General features: G+C 38.2%; 1 protein-coding gene across 1 annotated transcript; it reads right to left on the bottom strand.

The window, feature by feature from the left end:
* On the bottom strand, positions 1-27046 carry DPY19L4 (dpy-19-like 4 (C. elegans)). The gene is made up of 19 exons (XM_010011835.1): positions 26968-27046; positions 24550-24657; positions 23465-23589; positions 22804-22894; positions 20949-21070; positions 19967-20112; positions 18043-18166; positions 17347-17481; positions 15956-16087; positions 15767-15865; positions 14480-14553; positions 12471-12629; positions 10720-10839; positions 9528-9648; positions 8033-8089; positions 4774-4856; positions 2851-2983; positions 2286-2444; positions 1-196 (listed from the first exon to the last, which is right to left on the bottom strand). Exons 1-19 carry the CDS (start codon positions 27044-27046, stop codon positions 32-34), a joined length of 2232 nt encoding a protein of 743 aa, XP_010010137.1. The 3' UTR covers positions 1-31.
* Positions 27047-27425: the final 379 nt, after the last annotated feature.

Consider the following 27425-nt stretch of genomic DNA (forward strand, 5'->3'; position numbering starts at 1 on the left):
TCAGTCCTCAGAAAGAAGCCTGCATGCTTTTTCATGACTGGAAGGATATCACAGTGTTGATTTTATATACGAAGTAGGATCTATTCCAGTATACTCGAGTAAAATAATTAACATATGGAGAATAGTTCATTTTGATTTCATGACAAAATCGTCCATATTTTGAGTCAGCATAGCTGTCACCTTCCTCACAAACCACCTGTCAGGAAAGAAGATCTAATTAAAACAGTGAAGATAAGTGGTTACAGAATATAACTCTGTACATGTAATTTACATCTGTATTCTGTAAATTTCATTTATGATAGACATTTGATTTCCATACTGTATGATTCCAGTAAGCTGAAAACACATTCCCCATCTAAAACAGCCTTCGTGAATTAGTACCTTTGCAGGATAGCAGACATGAAAACCAGCATACTTTATTCATACAATAAAGAACAACATCAGAGGAAATTATCCGCATGCCCTGTTCACCCAATGCCTCAAACCTGACTTGCACATAGCATATCACCAATGTAGGGAAGGAAATCCTCAATGATCTTTTCCAGGCCAAGGAAGTTTGACATACCTAATAAAGCCTGAACACACACACACACGTATCACCCTATAAATTCCAACCAATTGACTTGGAAGTAAAGTGCTTGTGCACTTTCGTATCTACTATCCAACATTCTTGAAGAAATTTTTCTTTACTACTCCCTCTGATGGGAGCACAAATTTACATGGGTTTAAGAAAAGCTGGTAGGACAAATTAATGGAGAAGAATCTATTGGTGGCTACCAAACACAAAGATATGTTCTATGAGCTACAATCCTTTAGCAACAGACTGCTGGAAAACATCTGTCTATCAATAATCATATGCTCTCAGCCAGTGTCAGAAGCAAGATACCAGACTAGGATTATAGGACATAGTCCAAGCTAGAAAGTAATACTTACCTCTTTAAACACAGCAATTTGGAAAACAGAACCAGGGACCAGTCGAAAGCATAACAGCGTGTCCACTGTCTCACTTACTTTGGGGATAAGTAAATGCTGCAGTCTCCAACTACATATGCCCTAGCCTCTACCAGTTTGGAAAGCCTTGATAATCTTTCAGTACAAATTAAACTATTTTTGTTAGCAAGCAAACTGAGAGTTTTGTTTCAAAGCTTCTGAGACAACACACCACCAACTTTCAGGAACAAACTATGTCAATTTTCTGACACCCCACACCCCTCAGAAAACCCCAAAACAAACAAACAAAACCACAAAACCCCCACAAACAAACAAAACCCCCACAACTTTGTTCCTGTTGGAAATTAAACTCTCATCATGAACCTTATTTTCCCTTTCTTAATCTCTCCACTAAAGACAGGATAACCCTTTTCACTTCAACGATCCTAATTACACAAAAATACTAACTGGTTTTGTGTACTGACAGTGCTGTGTGTGGCATTTATCAAAGAGACTCCTTGCATTGGATACTGTCTTTTGATGTTAGAAGCAACTCGTGACTTCCCCTCTCCTGTTGACCCGAGAGTAAGCAACCAAACTCTAAGTGAGTTTAGGACCACTCCTGCCTTTGTAAAGGCAAAACTTTTGCTGGATTTACAGGAAGCAGACTGAGTGGTAATGAGATCACTTTATAAACTCCATCTCATTCCCTACTTCAGCAGCAAAAGCAGCACTATCAGTATTCGGAACAGACACAGCATGGCAGCGACTGAAGTAGCATTCATGCATATATTCATAACTCTACAGTTTATTCAACCAACAATCTTTCCAGCAGCTGTGGCTTAAACTATCTATGGGGGTGCTAACCTATCTGCAAGACCAGACAGATTTGTGACCTCATCAGTGCCAAACAGGCTGTAGTGGATTGAATGGAGCTGGTCTTCATCCCAGGCTGAGTTTTAGAAGAACTCAGTTTATCCATTTTCAAATTTCATCTTCAAAGCTAATAAAGAATGCCCTCTGAGGCAGGGCTTTACTCCTTTTGTAATAACCTCTTCAGGTGTTACAGTCTTAAACATTATTATATAGTTAAGTGGTATTTAATGATTAGCAGAAAAGCAGCACAGGTACTAACGTATTGGGAGGGATTAGGGCAGTTAAAAGAATAATATGTGATAAGATTACAGGTGTATAAGAAACAGACAAATCAAAACTTAATTCATCACTTAAAATTTATAAGTCTTTGTCTACATGTCAGTTACAATAAGAAAAATAAGATCGGCCTTATAAGAACATTTCTTTTAAAATTAATTATTTTTGCATTCAAACATTCATTTTTTCTTACTGTTACTTACATGACCATTAGCAATATCCAATAGATCTTTAACTCTACATCCTCTTACAGGTCCCACTTCATTGCAAATTGAATCTTCAATAACCAGAAAATTTGCTTTGTAAGATGTGAGTATCTTATAAATATCCTCTGCTGACCTCTTCGAATAGATCTGATAAATCTATAAATTAAGAAAACATATTAATGCAATGTAAAAATCAGTGATAAATTAAATACTTGAGGAAGGGGGACAACTTATCTGCAATTACAGATTATATGTACACACAAAGATATAAAATGTTCAGGTCTGAAATCTCCAGAACGGGTGATGTAATGGCAAGCTGAATGGGAAGTATTTGTCTCTGCTGAAGGCAAGTTCTCATCTTATATACTTCAAGTGGCCTGAAAAGTCTTCAGAAATAATATTTTGATATTTGTTCCTGTCCAGATTGAAGCACTGATAATCTAATTGATATTCTCTTCCCTGTTTGCTGGACTCTCCTTCCTGCCAACATTTTTTTTTTTTCCTCATTACATTTGGGTGAAGAGGAAGACAGTTCCTGTGAGATGCTACATCAGATACTTACATTTTCATTTCTTTTCAGAAGATCATCATCATTATATAAAGGCAAGCTCGACACCATCCATCCAGTACAAAGCTTAATCACACCCATTAGCTGTGGGCTGCCTGCAAACACAGCAGCCACAGGAGCCTGTCGTCTGCAAAAGCAACATCAACACTCATCTGAGTATAGGATTTCTCAAAAAAATGGTTTTAATTTTATACACTCTGTGAATCTTTTTAAGGTATGAACCAGAGTACATGAAAGATATCATTGGGGTCTAATTACAATTGGTGTTAATGCTGCAGTGACAGTAGTTTTCCTGCCAGGAAAAGCTCAGGCCTGCAGCAATATGGAGTTTGCTAGGAAGTCCTCCAGCTGGGGCAAGGGCTGATGGCCATTCTCCTCCCCTCCCTGCAATCCATGGAGCACTATTCAAAGTGGTCCTGGAATACATCAAACTATTGGTCTTCTGAATGGTTGCTGACTTGTGACAAAACAAGCTTGAGAGGGAGGGCAGGTAGAAGGAGAAACATGATGTTTTCTTGAAAGTCAAAGATTTGCAATTATTTTCATTTGATCTTGAGGACCATGTATTTCATCATCTGTGAGTAAATAGTATCATGCTACAGAATAATGTCTGCAGTAATTATGTTTCTGGGTTTGGTTTCATCTTTTGATTATTCGCATTCCAATGAAAGAAAACAGTCATTGCCACACTTTATTACAGACTTTCTGCAACTTTTCCCGCAGAGAAAATTCAAAATAAGTTTATATTATCAGAGAAAAAAACTTAGGAATATATACCGTAACAATGACATTCAATTAAAATTCCAATATGGATATCTAAGTATACCCTTAAAAAAAAAATTAAAAAAAATTATTTTCATTAAAAATATGAACAGCTGCTACGAATAAGGGTAGTCAAATTGCTCTTAGCTGAGCAAATCTCAATGCAATTCACCATGATTAATTATGTGCTTGAAGTGTAATACATGCAGACTAATGTAAAAGCCACTAGGTAGTTGGCATTATTCCATTTGCTGCTGTGAAGAGCTACAGCAGTGGCAAACAACATACACTACTATTAACAGAAAGAAGAAATTGGCTGGAACACCATAATTACAAGCCTTGCCTTTTCTGAAGATGAACAGGTTGACGTTAAGACTACACAGACACAGAAAACAATATTAAAAAAATATACAGTTAAAGGTAAGTAAGTCATCTGAACACAGGGATCTCATTTTCAGAGAAGTGCAGTTCCTAGTGACATAGTTCAAACTTAGACTGAATGAGGCCAGAATCCAGTTCTGAAACTTTCGGTAAGAAGAAATACACATCTGTGAAAGTAACTTTACTCAGTATAAGCTACATACATGGCTCAGTATGAGCTATGTGACATAGCTCAGTATTTGCTATGCCCTGCCTAGCCAGACAGGTGAGAACCCTTCCAGCTTTCTGGTCAAGGGGGAAGCTTGAATCATACATGTTACATTGTCTGTATCTTGACTGAAGTCTAAATGGTGGCATCCAGGCATTTCATTTTACTGGCTCACACACACAAAAACTGCAGTGTTTCCGCCCCCTGTTGGCATCACATGAACCGTGAGAGTCAACATGAACCCTCTTACTACTGAAAAGGTAGCATGCAAAGAGCCAGCTACCGAGATGTCCACCTTTATTTTGAAATTAGGTTTAGCAATGGTATTAAACATGACTTGCTTGTGTGTTTCCGGATCTTCTCCTCTTGTAATCAATGATAAATAACCTCCTGTTTTTTTTCCATGGGAATAATACCAAACTTAAAATACATATTTCTCCTCCCATACATCATGGAATGTCTTAGCAAGGGAAAACTCAGATTAATAGAGGCAGCTCCACAAAATGCTGAGATAAAAATACCCTGACATAAAGCAGTAAAACAGAAATGTAGGACTTCATACTTACTTTATCCATGTCATAAGTTCTACTGTATCAGGATCATAGAATTCTTGTAGTTCTGAAAGCTCTGACATTATCCTAGGGAAAAACTGATGGAAACATATCTTTGGTTACTTACAGGTAAAATAATATAATGAGATGTTTTCTAGATTAAGTATTTAAGTAACACAACAGAAAATGGGTTTCATCTGAGCTTTCCCTCCTGATTACTATTTTTGTTTGAATATTTTGCAAAACATAGTTTATATTTATCTAACAGCAGAGACCATCTCCAAAATAAGTATGCTAAACACAAATTCTCACCTCTCTCTATTTTATTAGAATACTTATAATTAAACAAACAATCCAACCAAAAATCCCCAACCATCAAAAATCCCTATAGGGCAACAACATTCACCAACTTTAACTGGTCTTAAATGCATCAAAACCATAGTTCAGGTTTTCAAATAAAATGCATACAAATATGGGCACTGAACCAAGAAGCTGATAAATGTCTCATAGTAAACTTGCTAGAGCAGGAGGGGTTGGACTGTTGTGATTTGTCAGAAAGATGCTATGCAAGAAGGACGGGAATAAGGAAACTTCTAAGAAGAGCATTAGGTGGGTAGTGTGCCTGGACTTCCCTCTGGCTTTTACTTCAGTTAGTGAAGAAAAGTACATTATATTGTAGGAAGTAGGACATCTCAGTTTAGACTCTTGAAAAACATTTTGGGAAAAGAAGGGATTCTGGGAAGTCAAGCAGAATGCCAACTCCTTTGGACCGGACCAAACTGCAAGCCTGCACCACAGCTTCCTCATCCTGTCAGGTTTGAGGGGTGAAGGAACAACAGGTCCTTCATGAAGATGGGAGATTTTGTCACTCCTTTAGCTATTTTGAGTGTTTATCTGAAGAAGGTATGGCTAGAAGCTGGCCAGCCTCAAGGGCCTGGAGCACATTCATGCTGTTGTAAATGCTAAGTGAAAGCTAGTGGACACCAGCTCTTTTTGAAAAGGATAAAGTTTACAGGTTATGCCAGTCTAAAGGCACTACTTAGTTGGGACAGCCACAGTGGACAGTCAGAAGTGGGAGCCTATTTTTAACTGAGGAGTTTCTACCCATGTTACCTGGACAATTCAGCTGTCAAGTGACTGCAGTTCACAACCAGCCATGTTAGAGTAGCACAAGAACAGCTGCCATGTGTCCATGTCAGGGCTGAAAGTTGTAGCAGCGCTGTAGCACATAGACTTGATCTGTACCCAGAAGAACAGATAGACAGAGGAACCGCTACTGCCACCCCAAGGGGAACCAGCTTCACTCATCAATCAAAGCCCTTAGAAAAATCCAGTTAGATGAGGGACTATGCCAGACTGAGTCAGAATGCGGCCAAGCAGAAAGATGCTGAGCTGTACACTGAGCCATTTATAGCCACGGTAACAGATTAAGAGCCTCAAGGAATTTGCACTGTCCCATTACTATTAATCAAAGTTTTCAAACTCAGGGATGAGTTATGAATCTGGAGAGCAAAGTGTTCACCACTGCTTGAAAGCAAAAGCTGGATCCGCGATGGATGAAGCCCCCTAGAGTCCAAACTCCCACACTGCTTTATTAAAAAATAATCAGAATCAGAATGGTTTGGGTTGGAAGGGACCTTAAAGATCATCCAGTCCCAACCCCCTGCCATGGGCAGGGACACCTTCCACTAGACCTGGTTGCTCAAAGTCCCATCCAACCTGGCCTTGAACACTGCCAGGGCTGGAGCAGCCACAGCTTCTCTAGGAAATGTGTTCCAGTGCCTCAGCACCCTCACAGGGAAGAATTTCTTCCTAATACCTAATCTAAATCTACCCTCTTTCATTTTAAAGTCATTTCCTCTTGTCCTCTCCCTACATGCCCTTGTAAAAGTCCTTCTCCAGCTTTCTTGTAGGCCTCCTGTAGGTACTGGAAGTCTGCAACAACATCTCCCTGGAGTCTTCTCTTCTGCAGGCTCAACAAGCCCAACTCTCAGCTTATCTTCATGGTTCTGAGTTACCAGCTGGGCTTAAACCACGACAGAGAGGTGCTCCAGCCCCCTGATCACCTTCACAGTCCTCTGGACTTGCTCAAGCAGGTCCATGTCCCTCTTGTGTTGGCACCCCAGAGCTGGATGAAGTACAGCAGGTGGAGTCTCACAAGAGCAGAGTAGAGGAGGATAATCACCTCCCTTGACCTGCTGGTCATGCTCCTTTTCATGCAACCCAGGACACATTTGGCTTTCTGGGCTGCAAACACACACAGCAGCTCATGTTGAGCTTTTCGTTAGCCAATACCCCCAAGTTCTTCTCCTTGGTGCTGCTCTCAATCCATTCACAGCCCAGCTCAATTCACTCAGAATTATTTGGTCAACTAGTTTCCTCTATTATTATAGATTTTATAATACTTTTGAGCAACTGTAGGTTTTTTTCAAGAGAGTATCTATTGCTCTGGCAGAAATGTGTAAAGAGTCAGATTACACTGCAACCAAAATTTCTATAACAACATCGATGTTACAAAATGCATTACAATACTGTTGGTCAAGACTGGCTTTCATATTTGAATTCTTATAAAGGTATTTGAACTATCTGAAGTTACATCAACACAGCAGAGCGTTACACGTTACAGGATATTTCCCATATTTTTTGCACTTACACAAGTTTAAAGAATAATTTCCAAACACCCTTCCCCCCAGTGTGTCTGTGACTTGTAATAAAGGACTAAGTATTTATTTTAAACATGGAAACATCTGTAGCTTTTCTTCCCTGTAATGTAGTATACACACACCTCTACACAGTGCTCTGCACAAAGGATTTAACTCCATTATAATTTGATGGGAGCTTCTCAAGATTATTCGTCATTATCTCCTCCCCTAATTTTCCTTCCTTCTAACCTCACTCTTCTCACTAAAACCAAGATTGGGTCAATATAGTTTTCAATATCCCAAGTTTTTACTTGGCAGTATTTTCTTTGTTGAGTCAGTTTAAATACCCAAAGCCTAATAGCTGCATATAATAAAGTCTTCATTTAAATTTAAACACTTAATTACAGTAAGCAATCATTAAAAAATTAAATTGTCAAATAACTCATACTGAAAAATGTAAACAGTTTTGTTTAAATAAAAAAGAAAATCTAAACCCAAACATACTTTCAGTGGATGACAGCTTTTATATATACCTTTCATTTCACCAAGCATATTTCATTATATTTGCTCATCATTTTGACTCATACTATGACTACGTATGAAACAAAAAGACACAAAGGCACTTTTCTTACCTCTTTCCACAAGCTGAATCCAATTATTGTGGGAACTGCCATACTCAGAATAAGAGCCTAGAAAATACATGTTAGAAGAAATGGATTACGCACCGTTCTCCAACCTTGGACTATCTGTTGATTCTGCTCATACAGAAAGCTACATTTATGCCAAAACCTTTGAGTGACAGTAAGTGAAACTTCGTGGTTTTCTACCAGGCAAAAAACTCTCCACAAACAAGAATTTGCATAATTTAGCAGGGAAGAACTTATTTGACCTACAATAACTTTACCATCAGTACTGGGGAGCGTTAATTACTACCCAAATAACAATGATGCAATGTGCACATGATGTAGGGAACAGAAGAAAGCAAACACCTAACATACAAATGCAGTGAGAGAATCTGAGAAACAAAAAAAGCATGAAACAAGCATTTCAAACCCCTGATCTTGTTGGTGCTTTCATTCACGTTAACAGTATTGATATGCAAAGCCCAGAAACTCATTCTTCAGTTTTGCAAAAAGGAGAAAATAACTTGCATGGTACAGAAAACATTCAGTAAGGAATGCACACAAGGCGTTCTCTTGATAATAAGCTATTAACATTACCTACTACAGTAAAAAAGTAGGTCTATATAGCAGAAAGCATAAGGTATATAGAATAATGTGTTTACCACGTACATGAACATGTTGCTCCCTCTTGATTGGAAGAACACTGTCAATATTTCTAATATAACAGTGTATGGATTTTCACAAGTGACACAGTGAATCTCTGCTTAAGTATTTATTTCTATAAGCCTCTTGAAATTAAGGTAAGTAATATCCTTATTTCATTAATAAAACAAATGTACAAAGCTGCTAAAAATTACAGAAAGCAACTGTTGACATATTAAGAGTAAAGCTAGGGTCCGATATAGGGGAGTTGTTTTCACTGTAGCACAAGCTTATCTTCAATTGCAACACTTCTCTGTAATAGCCACATGTAAACAAATCTTATGCAAAGTAATTCCACTTACCAGTTCTTATGAAGCAGCTTTACTCTCAGCAATTAAATACACCTAACTACCACATTTTTTGCCTCATTTCCTAGTGAAACAAAGCTTATATCAATGCTTGCCTGCATGCCTGTACTTGTTCTCCCGCACTACTCCTCAAAAGTAATTTAGGAAGTAATTGGCTTTCTTGGCCAATCTCAACTAAATATGACAGAGACCTTGAGGTCTCAAAGGTTTGTTAAAAGAAATTAAACAGGTAAGTGAAAGAGATATGAAGACAGCCCTGCTTCTTATGAGGAAAGGCTGTAGTGTGAACACAACTTCATCACCAGGTACCAGAGAACATGTGAAGTGTGATATTAAGAACAGAAGACAAAGAAAAAGCAGACTATATGAGATCTACTGCTCACAGAACTACATGCTCTTTTGCTGGGTTCTTCTATAGGTCTTACGTAATTGTGGTTTGAAAAGTTATATGCTTGCTAGCTGCAATTCCCAAGACATTGGCAACAGCAACTCACCAGCAATATTGGGTGCACAGCTTTCAGTCGAAGCCACTTGAAAAGTGTCATCCAAAGTTCAGGAGAGCACACACCAAATGCAGCAAGCATGCAAACATATGGCGTCCATAAATACTTCATTCTGAAAAACACTGCAATAACTTAGCTGGGACTCTGCACGTGTCTCTGTTTTCAAGCTGTTTATAAAAACATCCAGGTTTTTTTTCACTGCAAACACAGTCTGGATGTTCAAGCAATCCAAGATCAAATTTGATGGCACTGAAGGGTAAACCAAAGAAATCTCTAGCAGAAGAGCAGGCACCTGGTTATCTGCTGTAAGACGTAGGAGCGAGATCCAAGGTAAAATATGACAAAATCATTCAGAGTTCAGGGGAGAATGAAGGAAAAACAAAGACACTAGCAAAGCCACTTACTTGGCTGTTGCTATATTCCAGCCAAGTAAGAATGAAAAACAGCTATTCAGCAAAGCTGTACAGAAACTGTATTACAAGGGAGTTCCTGAAGAAAGAAAAACATTTAATAAACAATATATGATTTGCTGGTATTGTCTGACTCTTAGCGATACATCAGTGAAGTTAAAACAACTACATAATGACACAACAGTCTGCTCACTTTAAGAATTTGTGAGTATTCACATTTTAGGACAATGAGCATAATACAAGCTTGGATCTTCAAGCTGATTTAGCTGAGAGCCAATATTAGAACAATTACGTTTTCCAAATATTAGCTTCCGTAGCTTAAAGGACTAACACAACACCTTTCAAAATAATTTTGCTACTGCTTAGACACAAGAAGATGGATAAGAAATCTGCCATGTCCCAATATTCGAGAACATACACTGTCCATCAAAACACTACACAAATAGAATACAATATTAAAAGAATTACAGCACAGTCCTACATTTAAATACCATAAAGAAAGTGATTAAAATTTGCTTCAATTAATGCCTTGGATTTTGGCTGCATTAAAGCTTGGAAAACAGGTTAAAGAGACCAAGCACAATTCATCATATACCCATATCCCTTTTATAGTCAAAATGATCTTTGCTGTCTCCCCTACTAACTAACGTATAGTACCACTATATGCCAAACACGTTTCCGAAAAGGAGTGAATTTCAAAGGCGGGAATGGTGAATCATGTCTAGTTAGAAACTCCATTGCTTTCAAAAGAGATACATCAAAATCAGACTTACCCTTCCAAACACATCGCTAGACAACCAAGTAAAATTGTGTGAATTACATGATAAACTATTTCTGGCCTCTCTCCAATTCGACCATCCTCAAGTTTAACTGTCTCTTTCAGTGGTTCACCACTGCAGTTGGAGAAAATGAAACATCGCTTAATTCAGACATTATCTCAGGCAGAGGTGCCAATAAAAATACTTTTATGACCCTTAAGTCAGCAGTACATTGAGATCATTCTATGTCATATCATACAATATCGTTGCACTGCTTGTTTGGTTCTTGTACTTCATCAGTGATCTACTAGTACCCTCTGTCCCTTGTTTTAGACTATAACCTCTCTGGAGCAACAGCTGTGAATTAATACAATGGGATGGGATCACTGCCCATGACCATAAATCCTATTTTAAGGTAATTTAGCACCAAGAGACAGTCTAATTTAAGAGCATGCACACTCCACAAATATTTAGATGAAGCATGCTGTACATGTGTTCTAAGTTTCTCCATATCATCAGCTTGGTGAAGAATTACGGACTCTGTACGATGTGAAAGTAGGGAATGCGTACACCACTTTATGACAAAGTAAGATAACAAAACCTGATTTTATTCATATAATAATAAATTCCAGTTTTATATTATAAATAAAAATAATAACCAAAATCTTACAACAAATGTTCTTCTACAAATGAGGTACACAATAAATAACATTTTATTTTACCATGATGTGATTCCAGGTTCAAATTTTATAATAAACTTCCTCACAACAAATGGAAATAAGAGAGAAAAAGGTTTATTTTAAGCTTTTTTTCAAAAAGCTGTTGGACATACTGGAGTCACTGCTCTTTACAAAATAGTAAAGAGCTATTTCAACCACTAGCAAAAAATCGGAAGTTTGTTTCATTGTTTTGAATATGCTATCACACATCCAACCTGACAAACATTTTCATTTATAGCAGTATAATCTTTATCTATTAGAAATCTTGATCCTTGAGAAAATCTAATGATTTTTGCTGCAGACAAGTGAGAAATCTGCCCTAATACCTGAGCAGTTACACCATTCATCTTCTATCAGGAAGAGATAATTCCCTAGCTATTGAGTTTCCAAGACAAGTTACATTAGGATATAGTGTTGCTATTCTTAGCCTGTAAACAGACAGCTCCACTATACCTTTTCTCAAGGGAACTGTGAATCACTGTGAAGCTAAAAATAATTGACTCAGTTTTACTTCAGCTCTGTTCTAAGCAACAAAGGCTGATGGACCTTATCACAGTAAACAAGAGTTTAAAAAAAGGCGAAGCATTAGTAATCTGAATTCCTCACAACTCCACCCATGTCATCCTTCATAGTATGTTAACTTTAAAAAAAAACCAATAAAACCCCAAAAGCAGAGAAACAAATTCTCTGGTAACAATCACATAACTTTGCTGTTGGAAGTGGAAACAGACAAAAAATCTTTCTCCCTTGGACTGGAAGAGACATAAACATGTCACCAAACATTAGTCAGAGCTCTGCAGAAATTGCACCTGTGGGGAAACAAACCAATGACAATTCCCTATCCTGACTGCAGGGATGCTCAAGAAGCTCCACACTAAAGGACTTTCTTTAGAAGCCTCTGGTGAGTCTTTCCTCTGGTGCTTACACCCTGTCAATTTCAATGGGGGCAACAAACTTTGTAGCAACAAACATGATGACCATTCACTTAGACATCCATGAACCTCTTACTTTTAAATTCATATTTTTCAGTATAAATAAGTTACTTACCAAATTCTCCTAAAAATGACCTGAGTTACAGAAAAAAGGCAGATAATTAATACTAAAATATAGAAAGGCAACAGTGATGACTGCGTTAGTCGCAAAAAAAAGTCTTGGGAGGGTGCCTGAAGAGATTCTTGACAAAGGAGCCAATTCATTGTAAAATTCCTAGTAAGACAAAAACATCCCATTAAAAACAATAGCAATACCCCACAGATTAGAAAAATAACCCCAGCACAAAACCATTCACAGCTTAACCTAGTCATGTCATAGGAAACTATCTGAAATACATCTCTGAAGTTATCTTCTTATAAATTGAAACTGCTTTGCAAGTACTCTTCAGAGTAACTTAAACCATGACACTGACAAAAGCTCATCTTCCAAAAAAAGAATCTGTGATCCGAAGAGATCAGACTACCTCTCTTGTATATCACAAAACCCCAGCCTCCCATATAACTCCATTATGGGGGCTACAAAGCACTTTGTTGTCACAGCAGATTAAGATTTTAGAGATATTGATGCAAGAAGGTATGCTTGTCCTCATTCCAAACAGGGAAATGAAGAAGGGAAAGTGGTCATCTGAGATCACAAACAAGCCCAAGGCACTGCCAAGAATAGAATCCTTAATGCTGAAATTCTAGTTCTGTAGCTGAACCCACTCATTCATTCTTCTCTTTCAATTAATGAGCAGAAAGATGATATACTCTGCCAAGAAGCACTATCAGTGTTTATTCTCATCTGGAACTGGTGCAGCATGTGATGCTGTGAATGCATTCTTGTCTTACTTTGTTTCGCTTTCCTCCCTCATTTCTTTTTCTTTTCCATTAAAGGAAAACTAGAGAACTGAGCCACTTTCAATTAGACAGAATCAGTTTAAAGATTAACAGCTGGGCATGTCCAAACTGGCCCTAAAAGACAGATCTTGGAGCTCTTGTGCAGCAAACCATAATTCAAAACCACAGTTAAACAATTTTCTAGGCATAGTTGCATGCAGTCTGCCTCAATCACTGGCTTCATTGCAGAGTTAGCCTAGAAAGTAACACGTAGCAAGTTCCTGGGGGGAAAAAATAAAATCCATAATACCTGGTAGCTGAATAAACTGAAATTCTGACCAGAAGCAGTCCTTCCTTTTCTTGCAAAACACTTAAGAACATGCATGCTTGTTAAACATTGTGTTAAACAATGTCTATTAGTCAACATCATTACACATGTTGCCTTCCAAAAGTTCCCCAACAATTCCAATTTGTGTGATGTCATTTTCCACTTCTTCCCCTGAAAGGCTGTGAAGTAGTTTTGTAAGAGAGATGCTGCTCCCAGAAGAGAGTCCCGATTCCCACACAGAATTGCAAGTCTTGGCTTGGGTCCAGGAGGTCTCTCAGTCCTTAGCAATATTCCATTTGAAGTTTCCCAAAAAATTCTGCAGCCGTGACATCTTCTTGTAGACCAACTTTCAACTCTTACAGATGAGTTGAAAACAGTTTTTCTTAGAATACAACAATTCCCTCTAAGTTGTCCCTTGTCCTAATTTCTTCCAAAACAGACGGGGGGCGGGGGTTGCGGGTGTTATTCTTACAAAACTAAAAATAAACCCCCACAACCCAACCCTGTCTTGAGACAGTACTGATAGTTCATGACTCTTTTCAGAGCCCCTTCTTTTTCAGGCTATAAAAAGTTACTACCACCACCTTTACCCTATTATCTCTTCTTTCAAGTCTTATTAGAAACACTAGGCAGGGTACAGAGAGTTTTTGCTCTTCAACATCAAAAGATAACAAAAATTTATGAAATGCTTTCACCCCAAGGCATGAAAAATATTGGGGTGCTTCAGCAACCTCAAAATCATAAGCAAATTCTGTGTGTGCATTTTTTGTTGATTCAATCTTAAAAACAGGTGACAAGCAGAAACTGTTTCCTTAACTCCTCTACAAAATTTTCAGAAGCCACTGAAATTTTACACTTTTCAGAGCAGCTTCAGAAGTCTGGATATCTTAGAAAGTATAAAGAGTTTAAAAACTTACTTAGTTGTGTTTAAGCCAAGTTTTACTTCAATGAACTTCACCAAATGCCCATTTTCTTTATGAGGAACAAACATCTGAAAATTAATTTAGCAGAGAAAAAAATCTTACCAAGTGCTGGAAGCAACTTTCATGCAGTCACTTCATTCAGATTACAAAATGGCAGGGCACAATCAACTATTCAAGATTTAGTCAAAACTAACAAATAAGATTACATGTGCCAAATAAGGTACTGGTATAGTTTTGTGAATCTTCACTTAAATAAATCTACCTTCAGGGTTTCCTTGAGAGTATCAGTCCATTTCATCCATGCACCTCAACAGAAGGGCAAGTAAAAAGCTGTCAATCAGTTGTCAAAAGACTACTGAGCAGGGTAAAAAGGATCATGAAATACAGACATTGACTTACACCCAAGCTAGCCAAAGAACACTGTGTTTGGCTTCACTGAACAACAGGACTGCAAGCTAGCAAGAGTTATGAGCATTTGTAATCTTCACATAAATTGTTTGAGCAGCCAAAAGTTCTGTGTACTGTCCATGTTATTTAACTCATATTTTTCAAGGTTAGGTTTTATTTTCCTGGAGACACAGCAAGGCTAGCCAGTCTGGGTGGCACAAGAAAACACATCTGAGCATTCTCTCAGACGTTTTTGGGTTCATTAGCTTCTTTATTTTTAAATTGATACTGTTAACCAACACAACGAGGGTAACTTTGAGACATACAGGAAAAGCACAATAAATTGTGTAAAAGGCTAGAGCCAGCACGAGGAAGTTGCTAACCAGAATACAAGACCAGGCTAAAATCCCATTGTGTAATCTCAACCTCTAGCTGACTCCTACATCAAGTGAAAGTCTCTCTTTCCATAGCCTAGTTGAAATTTAATTGAAAATTAACACCTACCTACACATACCTGTTCCTGGCTACTGGGTCTTCTCTGTGCACAAGAATATTGGTTTAATATTCAGACCAATTTGTAGATGCCATACAAGTTATGACAAAAATACATTTATGAAATAACTAAAGTGTGGTTTAGTTATTTCTATACTGTGCTTTAACCTCAACAAAAGACCAAAACCCCAACAAAAACCAGCTGCTTGTGTTCTTAGGTAAAGACTTTTTATATAGATACAAAATGACTCATTTTTAGTACTCCAATTTGCTATGAATTAAGCTATGACCTCTCAGATCAGTAAGATAAGCAACACTTCAAAAAGATTTTTCCAAGATAAAGCTGCAACTTTCCATTTAGATCTTGACAATTAAAATCCCCTTTTTTCAGAGGAATCTTACCTTTAGTAAGAAGTTTAGTGTCACTGTTACTGTGAGTACTAAATAAATGTACATTATTTTCAGCAATCTTGACATAAATGTACCTTTTTTCATATTCATCTGTAAAAATATTTTAAGAAAGCCATAATCATTTAGAGTTCAGTTTAAATAATAAAAACTACACTCAGAGTTAGAGGAGAGTCTAGTTACCTGAAGGCATTTAGAGAGCATTAAAGCTGCTACGAGACTCAGTAATGGTGACACTAGTAAGGCTGAGTTTTCAAACTGCAAGAGGTACCCCAAGAAGAGAGAAAACAAATAGATTTTGTATACCTCGTGCACCTGTTGAAGAAACAAAATATAACATTGTAAAACAAAATCACAGTGGATATATGTCTTGCTTTTTAGAGCAGTAGATGGGTCACTCCATTCCTCTGTTAATCAGGGGATGAATGGATCTCTATCCTTCAACTCACGAATCTAGCAAGGTACTGTTTGGCTCTGGAAAGTATTTCACATCAAAATGATCCTGGTCAGCTTCAGTAACTGGTGCACAATTACTTCACAAGAATTCTGTAAAAATGCCCATAGTGATAGTATTTTACAAGGTCTCCCATGCTGTAACACCTCACTGCAATGCAGCATGAAGCAGTAACCACAAAGCAACAGTATGAATGTGCAATCTGTGCGAGAGCTGACTACCATAAACATGCACTTCCCTTGCCCTCACAATAAACTGTTACTTTAACCTACCTCAGGAATACACAGATTGTTAGTGATACTTTGTTATTTACTAATTGACAAGCAGATCTTATAAACCCTGATACTCAATTCTTTACTTTTACCAAAATACCCATCTTCTCCATTATATTTTAAGGAACTTGCTTTGAACTAAAATAGATCAAACATTTCCCACTGATGAGGAACAGGAAAAAAGCAACTGAAATAAGAGGTGATGAATTAGAATTGCATGCAGTTTGAAACAGAAGTTACATCTAATAAAACTAGAAGGCACACATGTACAAAGTAGCAGATACACCACTGCAACAGGCAAAGTAAAATTGTGTCATTGCAGCACTTCTAAGAATGATTTTACAGAATAAATTACTTTCTCGTCTTGAAAAATCAATTTGCCTTCAGCATCTGTCTAGACTATTTAGTGGCTAAATCAGTACAGGGTGGGCCATTCAGGGTGAAAATGAGCCCTTTAAGTGTACAAAGCCAACTGAACAGATTTTGGTCAGCCCCACCCTAGTGTGAATAGGAAAGAAAAGAGGCAGCTAGGCCAAGGAGGATGCATGACTGAGTATCATTCATCACTTTTTCAGCTTTCCAAGGATGTTCCAGGCCTTAGAAGCTTTATCTTCTGACCCTTTTGTTAGGAAAGCTGTCTCAAACACAGTAGTCCGAAAGACAGTAAGTTTGAAGCCATTGTATTCTTCTGATGGACATGACATGCACATCATCTGGACCCAGGCTGCAAGACACTGAAGGCACCACTCAGTCTGAGCCCTTTGTTGCTCCTGAGCAGTATTTATGGCAGGCACCTCTGAGGCTGTATTTAAGTCCCCAACTATCAGTAAGTTGAAGAATTCTAGTACCTTTTCTGTCTGTGCTAGGGCAAAGCTGTCTAGCAGGAAAAGAGAAACAGCCTGGACAAACAGGAGATAATGACTGTATTCCCACATCATCATGAAGGTGTATGTTGAAGCACTCACCAAAAGGTAACAAAACTTCTAGAGAAAAAAAAAGAAAACCAAAATAAGCATTAATTTCATACCTATGCATCTCTGTTACTAAGTAACTGAGAGGTCATTAAAACAGAATCTATGGATATTAATTAATTAATTTAGGAAATAATTAAAATACTGACTCCAGACATATGTAACATTCTCAGGTGGAAGCAAGTACTTACTGAAACATTGAAATGTATTTCAAGCCAATCAGAAGAACCATTTTTGACAGAGACACAGGGAAAGGAAATTACCACCATCTTCTCCGAGCAACAGGAAGAGCAATAAAAATAGTTTACATAGTAAGAAAAAGTCTGCATCAGTTGATTTTAAACAGCTCATAACTACACTGTTCTCTCTGATCCCTCATGGGGGCATAACAGGGCAGGGCAAGAGTCAGTCAGCAAAACTGTACATGCCTAGGTGAAATCCAAGGGGCTGTTTTGAAAAGAACAAACAAAACATCTACTGTTTTCTGCCTAGTAGGGCAATAGTGACAAAGGTAACTACTCTAGAGCACAGTTCTACCAGCAACTCTTTATTAAGAAATTAATTTTTCTTTACCTCAGCAGAACAATTCAGGGTTTTTTTTAAATAGCCTGTGAGAGCTGCTACTTGACATGCAAAATATGGCAAAGCCCAGTTTTCCCTTGATGGTATGGAGTAATCAATTCTTGTTGTGTCTGTCCTAGAATAAAGTACAAAGAAAATCATTAAAATATTTATGGAACAAAAATATCAAGGAAAGCCTAAATGTCGCTTCCAGTTATCAGTTTGGCCTTGTAAGCAAAGTGTTCCTGTAGTAAGTGTCAAATAACACTGACACTATTTTACTGCTGATACAGGTCACAAATATCAGCATGGAAGGTCCAAACTCTACTCATTTATTCAGCTGGTCTCCTTATTAGGTGGTGTTTATAGGACTGAAGCCAAAAAAGCATCTGCCTCCAGCCTTTTCTGACCCACCACAACACTGTGTGAGCTGGACACATCATGTGCTGTTCCTGCCAACCTGCACTGTGACAACAGAGCCCCCTGTGGCCACGAGCAGTGCTAAATGGTCTTAGGTCATAGGCAGGGAACCACTACTGAAACTGCAGCTTTCACATTACAGTGAAAATCAGCTCACAGCTGAGAGAGGATTCCTTTCAGATCTCATACAATAGAGTTTAAGTAAGTGATATAGGTGGTCGGGCACAACATACTTAGAATCCAAAGTAGTGCTCCCTCATAGCAGCAGCACCAGCAGATACTCTGTCTATAGGGAAAATTCTGCCCAGCAAAACAAGAGATTAAAGACGGATGGGGAGCATGCAAGGTCTTCTCATGGAATCACTTGACAGTATCTGCACAATTAGAGCTGTAGGAGAAAGTTTTAAAAAGTGCTAAAATGACTTAGAAGCACAAGTCACACTTTCAAATGTGATCAAAGGTATCAGTTTCAGAGGTACATAGTCTTCTTTGTGTCTACTATGCTTTTAAAAAGGAGCCTCAAGCTCCTTTATCATTTAGGTATTTGAAAGTGCCACCTTTCATTTTTACCTCTGAAGCCTCTTACAGAGGTGTATTTGGAGCTTTTTCAACTACTAGACCTTTCAATTTGTTAATATTGTTTAATCTTCTTTCCTGTTAAAAGAAACACAGATTTATTCACCTTTTTCCCCCTTCTTTCCACTGTTCACATTAGCTTGATGAACAGTATTCTTAGCTACTAATCACAGATTTGGTCATAATGACTTCACACTCCTAAAAGATGCTTCCCAACAGTTCAACTTTAAAGGTTGCTCCTCCATAGCTCTTTTCTTTCAAGTGCTCTCAAGTTCACAGAAAGCCCCAGAGCTACTTGGTAACAGATCAGGAGCCTGAACACAAGTTCTTATTGCCCAAATGAGGCTCCCTATTATTGTGGTGTTTCATAAGAGAAGGGACATTTTCTTGCAAGTGAAATGTTTTAGAATTAAAAAAAAACCAACTTGAGATCAAGAGATTCTAAGATTCCACTTTGCACAAAAACCCACTACAAAAAGCAGATTAAAAAAAACCATACCTAAGACTCTTTACAAGAAAAATGCCTTTGGTCATTTCCTTCTAAACAACAGAACAACAGTCACAATATTTAGAGCTGACCACAGAGAGCAATTCTGTTATACAGCAACTTTAGAAATTTGTTTTCATTCTTCACCAGCACAAACCCAAAACTTTCTGAGGAATGTTTTTGCAAAATGGAATTGTGTGAGAATACTCCTGTATTCACTCATATACATAAAATCAGTTCAACTTGCAGCGTGGTTGGTTTGGACAACAGGAGGCCTTCCCATTAATAAAAGCATCATGAGAATTGGTGCATCTCTGGGAAATGTTTGGCATTCAGCACAAAAGCTTGCTCTCACAATGAGAACACAAAGTTTAATAGGAAGCATTTCAATCCCCTCTAGTATTTTAAAATGCCTTATTGACAAACTAAATTGTATAAAGATGTTTTTCTTACCTGTTAATAATGAACCATGCTACAGTCAGCATTACTGCCAGCCAAGTCCCACTCATAACCCAACTGGTTACAAACAATGCAGTCACATAAATTCCCTGCAGTCCAAAAACTATACCAATGTAGAAATACACTGGTTCAATAACTTCCTGAAATTACAAATAAAAACGAAGAGACATAGCGGCAACTGAGCTGAAGCTGGAAATGATTACTATTTACTATTTGCATACTGCTAACAGTGTGCTAGGTGCTTTACAAACAGGTAAGAGATGGCCCCTATTCTAGAAAAGTATTGAGCATGCTTTTATTTTGGGCTTGGGGAGAACAAAGCAGTGTGAATTAAAAGCACTTCAGGACTTGGCTTGCTAGTGCCATCATTTCTGTATTTGCTTTAGCATGAACACTGCCTGTGTCAGATTTAATAAATCTATATTGCAGTGAGACATAAAGTTCACAGGATTACTGGAAGAAGTTATGTGGGGGAGAAACTTGGAGAAGTAAAGATGTGGGCAAAAAGGTTCCAAAATAAATAGATAATAAAAAAGAAACATTAATGAGAGAGGACACAGGTATGCAGCATAAGCAGAACAAAGCCTGAGTAGAGCAGAAAGAGACAAAAGGTTTACTTCCAAAAGTTTTTTCCCCTTTTATCTATACAGGAATAGGCAGAGACAGGTACCACTATAACAGACTTCATACTCTGAAGGAGCTAACTTTCCTGTTTTTAACGGATAGCACACTTACTCTCCACATTTCTAAGCGGTTTGTAGAAGTAAAGAGTAACAGACAGAAAAGTTTAGTGCATATAAACCCCCAAAAATCCTATGTCAGAAACTGATCAGAGTTGAGGAGAACCTGGACCTGCTGAGAGGCTTAGCTCAATTCGTTCAATAAAAACGGCATGTGTTTTATTGTATACAGCATAGAAAGTCTCATACATACACAACCATAATGAAAGCCCAGAAAGAAGGAGAAATGCACATACTTCGCTACCCGATGCTTGATATAAAACACTGGCAATCAACTCTGGGTACAAAGTCATTTGCTGGACTGCATTTATTGTCTTCAGTGATATTGTCTTATTGTTGTGTGTCAACTCATAAACACCTATAGAAAAAAAAATATTATTCGTAGAATTACTTACTATTGCTGTTCTTAAAAGAGGTGAAATTGTACTCAAAGGTAGGAGGAAACATTCACTTATTAAAGCTACTGACTGATTCAGCTCTCATAATTTTAAAGGAAGGAGGAATTTCTGTGCCACATGACATTCCACCCTACTGATGCAGCAACAGAGTTGTTACCATTTTCTGATCTAGCCTTTAAACAGAGGACCTATAACTAACCACCTGAAGTCTTTTCAGTAACATACTGATACAGCCCAGAAATCACCTACCTACATGTGAAGATCACCTCTACAGGAGGTTCTTAAGAAGTGAGACAAAGAGTTAACAGGGATGAGCAGGATGTGTTAAACCTGTCTCCACAATGAGGTCAGATATGATGGCCTTGTCACCCTTTTCAGCCCCACATTTCTGAGACTTCTAAGAATCACTTAACACAATACGCCTTTGTATGGGATTGAGATGAAATTGAAGCTGGCAGACTTGAAGGACACATCATTCTGAAATATTATAATTAAAGAAAAGACTTATCACTACTTAGGACAATAGAGGCAACAGAAAAATTAATCCAAATTGGGGGGTGGGACACGACACACAAAAACCCAACGTAATGGAACAGCCACACAAGATAACTGTTTCCAGCTCTGAGCCTATCTTGCTATATGGTCTGCAGCTGGTTCTCTGCAGGCCAAACCAGGTCTTGCAGGACTGACAAGTGGGTTCAGCACAGCTATGAAACACCTTTGAAAACTGCCCCCATAATACCTAGTAGAGGCATGAGTCTACCTGTTTGCCGAGGCAGAATGCCTGAATGAGACAGTCCATCTATTCACAGCATGGGTTATGTCCCCAAATAATGAGGAACTGACTGTACTAAAGACCTATTATATACTGCTGACGTGCTTTACATCAGCTGGGAAACTGTTCAAACAATAAAATTCTATCTACAAAGTTCAAGTGACTTCAGATGAGCTTTCATGAGGGACTGCGCTGAAACAACAACTGACCACGTCAAGATAGGGATGTTCACTCCCTCTTTTTTCCTGCCTTTTCCCCATGCTAGCCCTGGTGCCCTTCTGAACTCACTAAACCAGGATGAAAGTGTTCCACTGTTTTCATTGCTTTAGTTTTCTGCTGGTTTAGGGAACTAGGGTCTGTGACATCCAGAGCCAGTGCAGGATAGGAAGCAGGAGAGCAAAGGAAGGAGACACCATCGCCACCCAGTTTGTTCCCCTTCCTTTTGGTTTCTGTCCCCATCCCTTAGTGCTCATCAACATCTACTCATCACAGCTGCCAGGAGTAGAAACCTCTGGCAGGGACAGAAGGGAGCAGATCAGCTTTGACAGAAACTGTTCCATCTTCTGACAGAGAATAGAAAACAGTAATTTCCATTCCCTTTCCAAATTAAACATAAATTATGCTTACACTGCAGAAAATCCACTATGTAGCATAGGCAAACCCAACGATAACTTCTGTATGGGGTAATAGTAATCCTATTCCACAATACTGATTGAAGGTCATTTGCTGGAGTACAGGATAGATATGTATTGTTTTTTAAAAGGCACTGAAAAGTTAGGAGAGCATGCAGTTTTGAATTAGTCTGACTGGTACACCTATTAAAAGCATAAAACCAGTCTCCCCAGTCTGTAGGAGTTTTTTACTGTCTCCAAAAGGAACAGGACTTTTCAAGGTTAATAAAACAAACGGGGTTTGTACCTCTTTCAAAAGAAGGAGCCTTTAGCAGTTCTTTATAGAATGAGTAATAAATGGCGCTGTCACCCTGAAATGTAATTTCTCGTTCAAGTTCCTAGGAAAAAAAAATATATATATATTCACCTCCTGCAATCTCTTCCCATAGGAGACTATATATTTTCAGACAGACCAGTTTTGTAACACAGCACATGGTTACGACTCCACTGTACATCTTCAAAGTATTCCACAGAATATTAATCTTCACAGCACCTCTGTCAGATACATAATGCTCTCTATAACTTAGCAGACATGCTTGGAATCAGAGCAACTCAAAACCACATCGTAAGACAGCACAAGACACACAGGATCCTTTCATATCACAAACATGAATTTCATTCCACTTTCCATACTTCACTAAATAATACAGTTCTCTAAAAAAAAGCCCAAACAAAACCATACATCCCTGCTGGTTAGTTTATGTCATTCCAGCATGCTTCATAATTTTTTTTCCTCCAAATTTTAGAAAGGTATTTCAATGATATAGGAAAGAAAGAAAACAAAAAAGGAGACCACATCAAAGACAGAGGCCTGATTCTGCAAGCAAGTAGTTTCAACCTGACACGGATCAGCTTTGATTTCAAGGAAACAATTTGGCTTTTGTTTCAGTAGTTTAATTTTTTTTTACCTGCCTGCTGGAAAACCAGAATTTCCGTTCATGATAGGTTGAGAGGTACACAGCATACATCATCCCACTAGTGACTGCCGCAAGACAGCCAAAGAAAAGTTTTGCAAATCGCTGAAGTAACATATCTGAAAAGGGACAGTGAAAAAGCTAAAACAGAATTTAGAAGCAAACAGTATGCCCTGCCTATGACCCATTTCTGAACTGCAAATAAACTTACCGGCATCAGAATTATCACACCAGCAGCAGCAGCACAGATACATCAAGAATCGGTTTGTTATTTCTGTCCTGCAGAGTTTTCTTTCCCAGTTGTTACCATTCCTTCATAGGACTCTCAGATAAAATACACACTATTCTGCAAACGTCTCTCCATTCCAGTAAACTTTATTTCCAAATGAATTCCAAGAAGGAATTCTTTCAAATAAACAGAGCAAACTCTAGATTTTGCCTACGACACCACAAACTTCTTACAGACATTAACAGAAAGAGGTGGTGATACCACATCTAACATCAGTAGTGAAACATTCTATTTTCCATTCTGTTTTTAAATAAGAGGAAGAAACTAATCTGAATTTTACCAAACGCATTCAATGAATGCCTGTTTCACCAGTAGCTCCCTCAAGGTAGTATGCACTTCTAACACAAAAGTTTTTGGTTGCTTGGTAGAACACTTGCCTAAAATTACACCTGGTTTTAGTTCTGCTTCTTGAAAAGCTGTATGGACTTTTTGTCTGTTTGTGCTTCAGTACCATTACTTCATGTCTTTCAGTTTCCCAACCGAAGTATCACTCCAGGAGCAATTTGTACTCAAATAGTAACAACAGTAAGATTCCTAACCCCTCTGCCTTTCCCCCTTTCTCTACCCCACCCAACCTGAAACAATCCAGGACTACCAATCTACTCTGCAATACATAAAACGTCATTATTAAAGAATTCTAATGTGCATGCCTGTTTTTTCTTGAAACATTCAAAAAAGTAATTCAAAATCAGTCTGTTACAAATTACTGTGCTACAAATATCTTCCCATAAAATGTAAAAGAATAATGAAAAGAAGAAATCAGAAGTTGGCGAAAAATTCTGTAGCTTACATTTTGGCAATCTTCCCAGCTTTGAGTTTTCTTTGTTTCTCTCCTCTGGAGCCATTTTGTCAGATTCTGTGCAGTTTTGCTTCTTTCTCTGTCGCAGGTCTGCTGCCCCTGAAGACATTTTTTCTTTAAGTTATTGCGCACAATACCTAAAATCACACTCTGAGAGATCCACACAGCAGCAGGTAACAGCCAGTTACTGCTACCGATTCAGTCCCACAGCAGATATTTTAATTGAGTCTTTTTGTCAAATGTACGTCACGTGCCTAACTGAAATAACAATATAACAATACTGAAATCAATTTCTATATTATTCCTTAGAAATTCCAATAGTATTCTCTTGAGGCCATGCTCTGAATCCAAACTGGAAGCTATCGGGTTTATTCCATGGTGAATGTATTACACAAATGAAGGAAAGTAGCAGGTAAGACAAGTTGAATCAGACACTGGGAGAAATTGGTGCCAATTCCATTCTACTCTCATCGTGGTTTTCTGTTGCTATAGTTCAAAAGTGTACTATAAATGTAACCATGTTACTGTAACACAAAAATTGGGCTAGTCCATCACTTGTCAATTGAGCTGCCATTTATTAAGGAAATATAATATCGCCTTTTTCCTACTTTCAAAACTAAGCAGATTTAAGAATTTTTAGCCTGATCTATAATTAAAAAGCCTAGTCTGCTACACCACATAGATCACATCACAGGACTGAGGGCTTCTTCGGCTTCTGTTTTCTTTAAACACCAGCAGTTTGAAGCCCTGGCCCATTTATTTTAAAGTCAATGAGAGTAATTCACAGAGTGCAAGGCTCCATACAGAGAGACTCACTGCAAAAAGTCCATTATAATTACTATGTTAAAGATGGCATCCCACAACACTAATGTCATTTTTGAAGTGTGATGAAAAGGTTTAACTGTAACTCATGCTCCAGAACTTTTAGCTCTCCAATTTGACCTACCATCCAACATTGCCAGAAATTTTGTAGCCACTGATTTCCTCTGGACTTAAACCAGCTCTTTCACAAAGCCATTCAACTTCCAATGCGAAGTGTCAATCTCCACATCCAATAACAGAGCTTTCAATTACTCTGGTTGTATATTACTTCAAGTCTAAATCAGCTTATATTTAACTCACAACACTTAGATTTAAAAGTTAGAAACTAGACGTAGTAATATAAATGGTAAAGTGGTGTCTGCTTGTATCAGGACACCTGTATTTGTGTTTTAACAGGATTTTCAAAGCAATTCATATATTATTCTGAGCAAACCAAGATATCAGTGATAACATTTTTCATGGAATGAACAGACGGTGTCTACCTTCTTTAACAAAACAAGAACTGGAAAGATACTGGGATGTTCAGTATCACATTTATCATGATGTCAATCCAAAATGAAATATATTCCAGTATTTCTTCATGTCATGTATACAAAGTTAATCAACAACACAAACACTAAGTGCACTGCCACTAAAAATCACTTGTACCACACAAAATAAAATGGGGGGGTGGGATACTACATCACCAGAATGGGCAGAAATGTGCTTAGAAAGACAACTCTCCAGCCTTGTCATTCTACTTACAACCGAAGCAACTGCAGTGAGAACATTGGAAGAAAAGGCATTTCTTTTGCTTTTCTAGCAGATAAGTAATCAGTATTACCTGCTTAACACACTTACAAACTCTATAGAGTTAGCAGCAGTAATAGAAAACTCCCAAAGAACAATTTAAAATTCTAATTCTGAAAGGGCAATTTAAAATTCTAATTCTGAAACAACTACACTCAGTCAGCAAATGATCTTCACCTCAGTTTTGAAGACTGCTCAACAGATCCCCCACTCAAAGCAGTAACAAAGAAAGATCCTGCTACTTCTGTTTCACTCCCAGCTGCCTCAAACAAGGAAAAGGCTGTTCCCACTTTTATGAATCCTTTAAATGGGGTGAAATGAAAGTCAAACAAGGTGATAATTAAAAATTATCTGGGATTTTGAACTGATGACACAGCTTCTAGTACCTCTCTATGCAGCATGCAATTTTTCATCCAAGACTGCTTTCTAGTTCCCTGTAAATTCCCAGTACATCTCTCTCTTCAGACACCATGCATTCCACTTACTTTTGCGTATCTATTGCAGAAAAGCATAACTCATTGCTCCTGTATGCCACTATATTAATCCATTTTTCACCTGCAAATTGAGCACTGTCTGCAATTCTTGTCCTCTCATCTAAAGAAGGATAAGATAGAGCTGGAAAACATTCGGAGAAGGGCCATGAGAATGATCAAAGGTGTGCAATGGCTCCCATACAAGGGACAAGGAAGCAAGTTGAGGATGCCTCAGTCTGGAAAAAAGGATGACCAACAGAAACATGACAGAGGTCTACAAGCTAATACAGTGCACAAACAGGCTGAATAGAAAGCAGTGATTCACCTTCTTTTCTAATACTGGAACAAGAAGTTATCAAACAAACCCAGTGAGTCAGGCTAAGAGGAATCAGTTCATCATACATCACCTTCACATAGACCACTCCTACCCAAAGAATGTTCTGTAAACGAAAAGTTTACACAGGCTCAAGAGAAGATGGACACACTTGTTGGGGACAAACAACCAAAGACTACTAAATATACAGAAACCATGTCCAGCTCAGAAAGTACCCCACTGAGAACAGCTGGGAGGCTGGAGAAGCCATGGGACAGCATCGCATGCACTTTTTTGCTCTTGCATTTCTCTAGGTATCTACTTGGAGTCCTGCTTCTGCTGATTTCCCCAAGAAAACTAAGTGCCATCGCCTGCTGCCCACAGAAGGGGTGAGCACAAAAGGGGCCTGGAGAAAAATTATAGTGTAGGGGGCTAAAGTGAAACGAGAGAGGCATCCCCGGAGCAAGCAG

This window comes from Nestor notabilis, unplaced genomic scaffold (assembly GCF_000696875.1).
Source record: "Nestor notabilis isolate BGI_N333 unplaced genomic scaffold, ASM69687v1 scaffold29323, whole genome shotgun sequence".
NCBI classification, from domain to species: Eukaryota; Metazoa; Chordata; class Aves; order Psittaciformes; family Psittacidae; genus Nestor; species Nestor notabilis.

What these genes read in the sequence shown, in the direction of transcription:
- DPY19L4 (XM_010011835.1), bottom strand. Translation starts at nt 27,046, where the DNA reads ATGTATGATGAACTGATTCCTCTTAGCCTGACTCACTGGGTTTGTTTG. An exon ending in ATCAAGCATCGGGTAGCGAA is followed by an intron (nt 20,113 to 20,948) that starts GTATGTGCATTT and finishes TTGTAATTTCAG; the next exon opens with GAAGTTATTGAACCAGTGTA. An exon ending in GCATGGTTCATTATTAACAG is followed by an intron (nt 18,167 to 19,966) that starts GTAAGAAAAACA and finishes ACTTTATTCTAG; the next exon opens with GACAGACACAACAAGAATTG.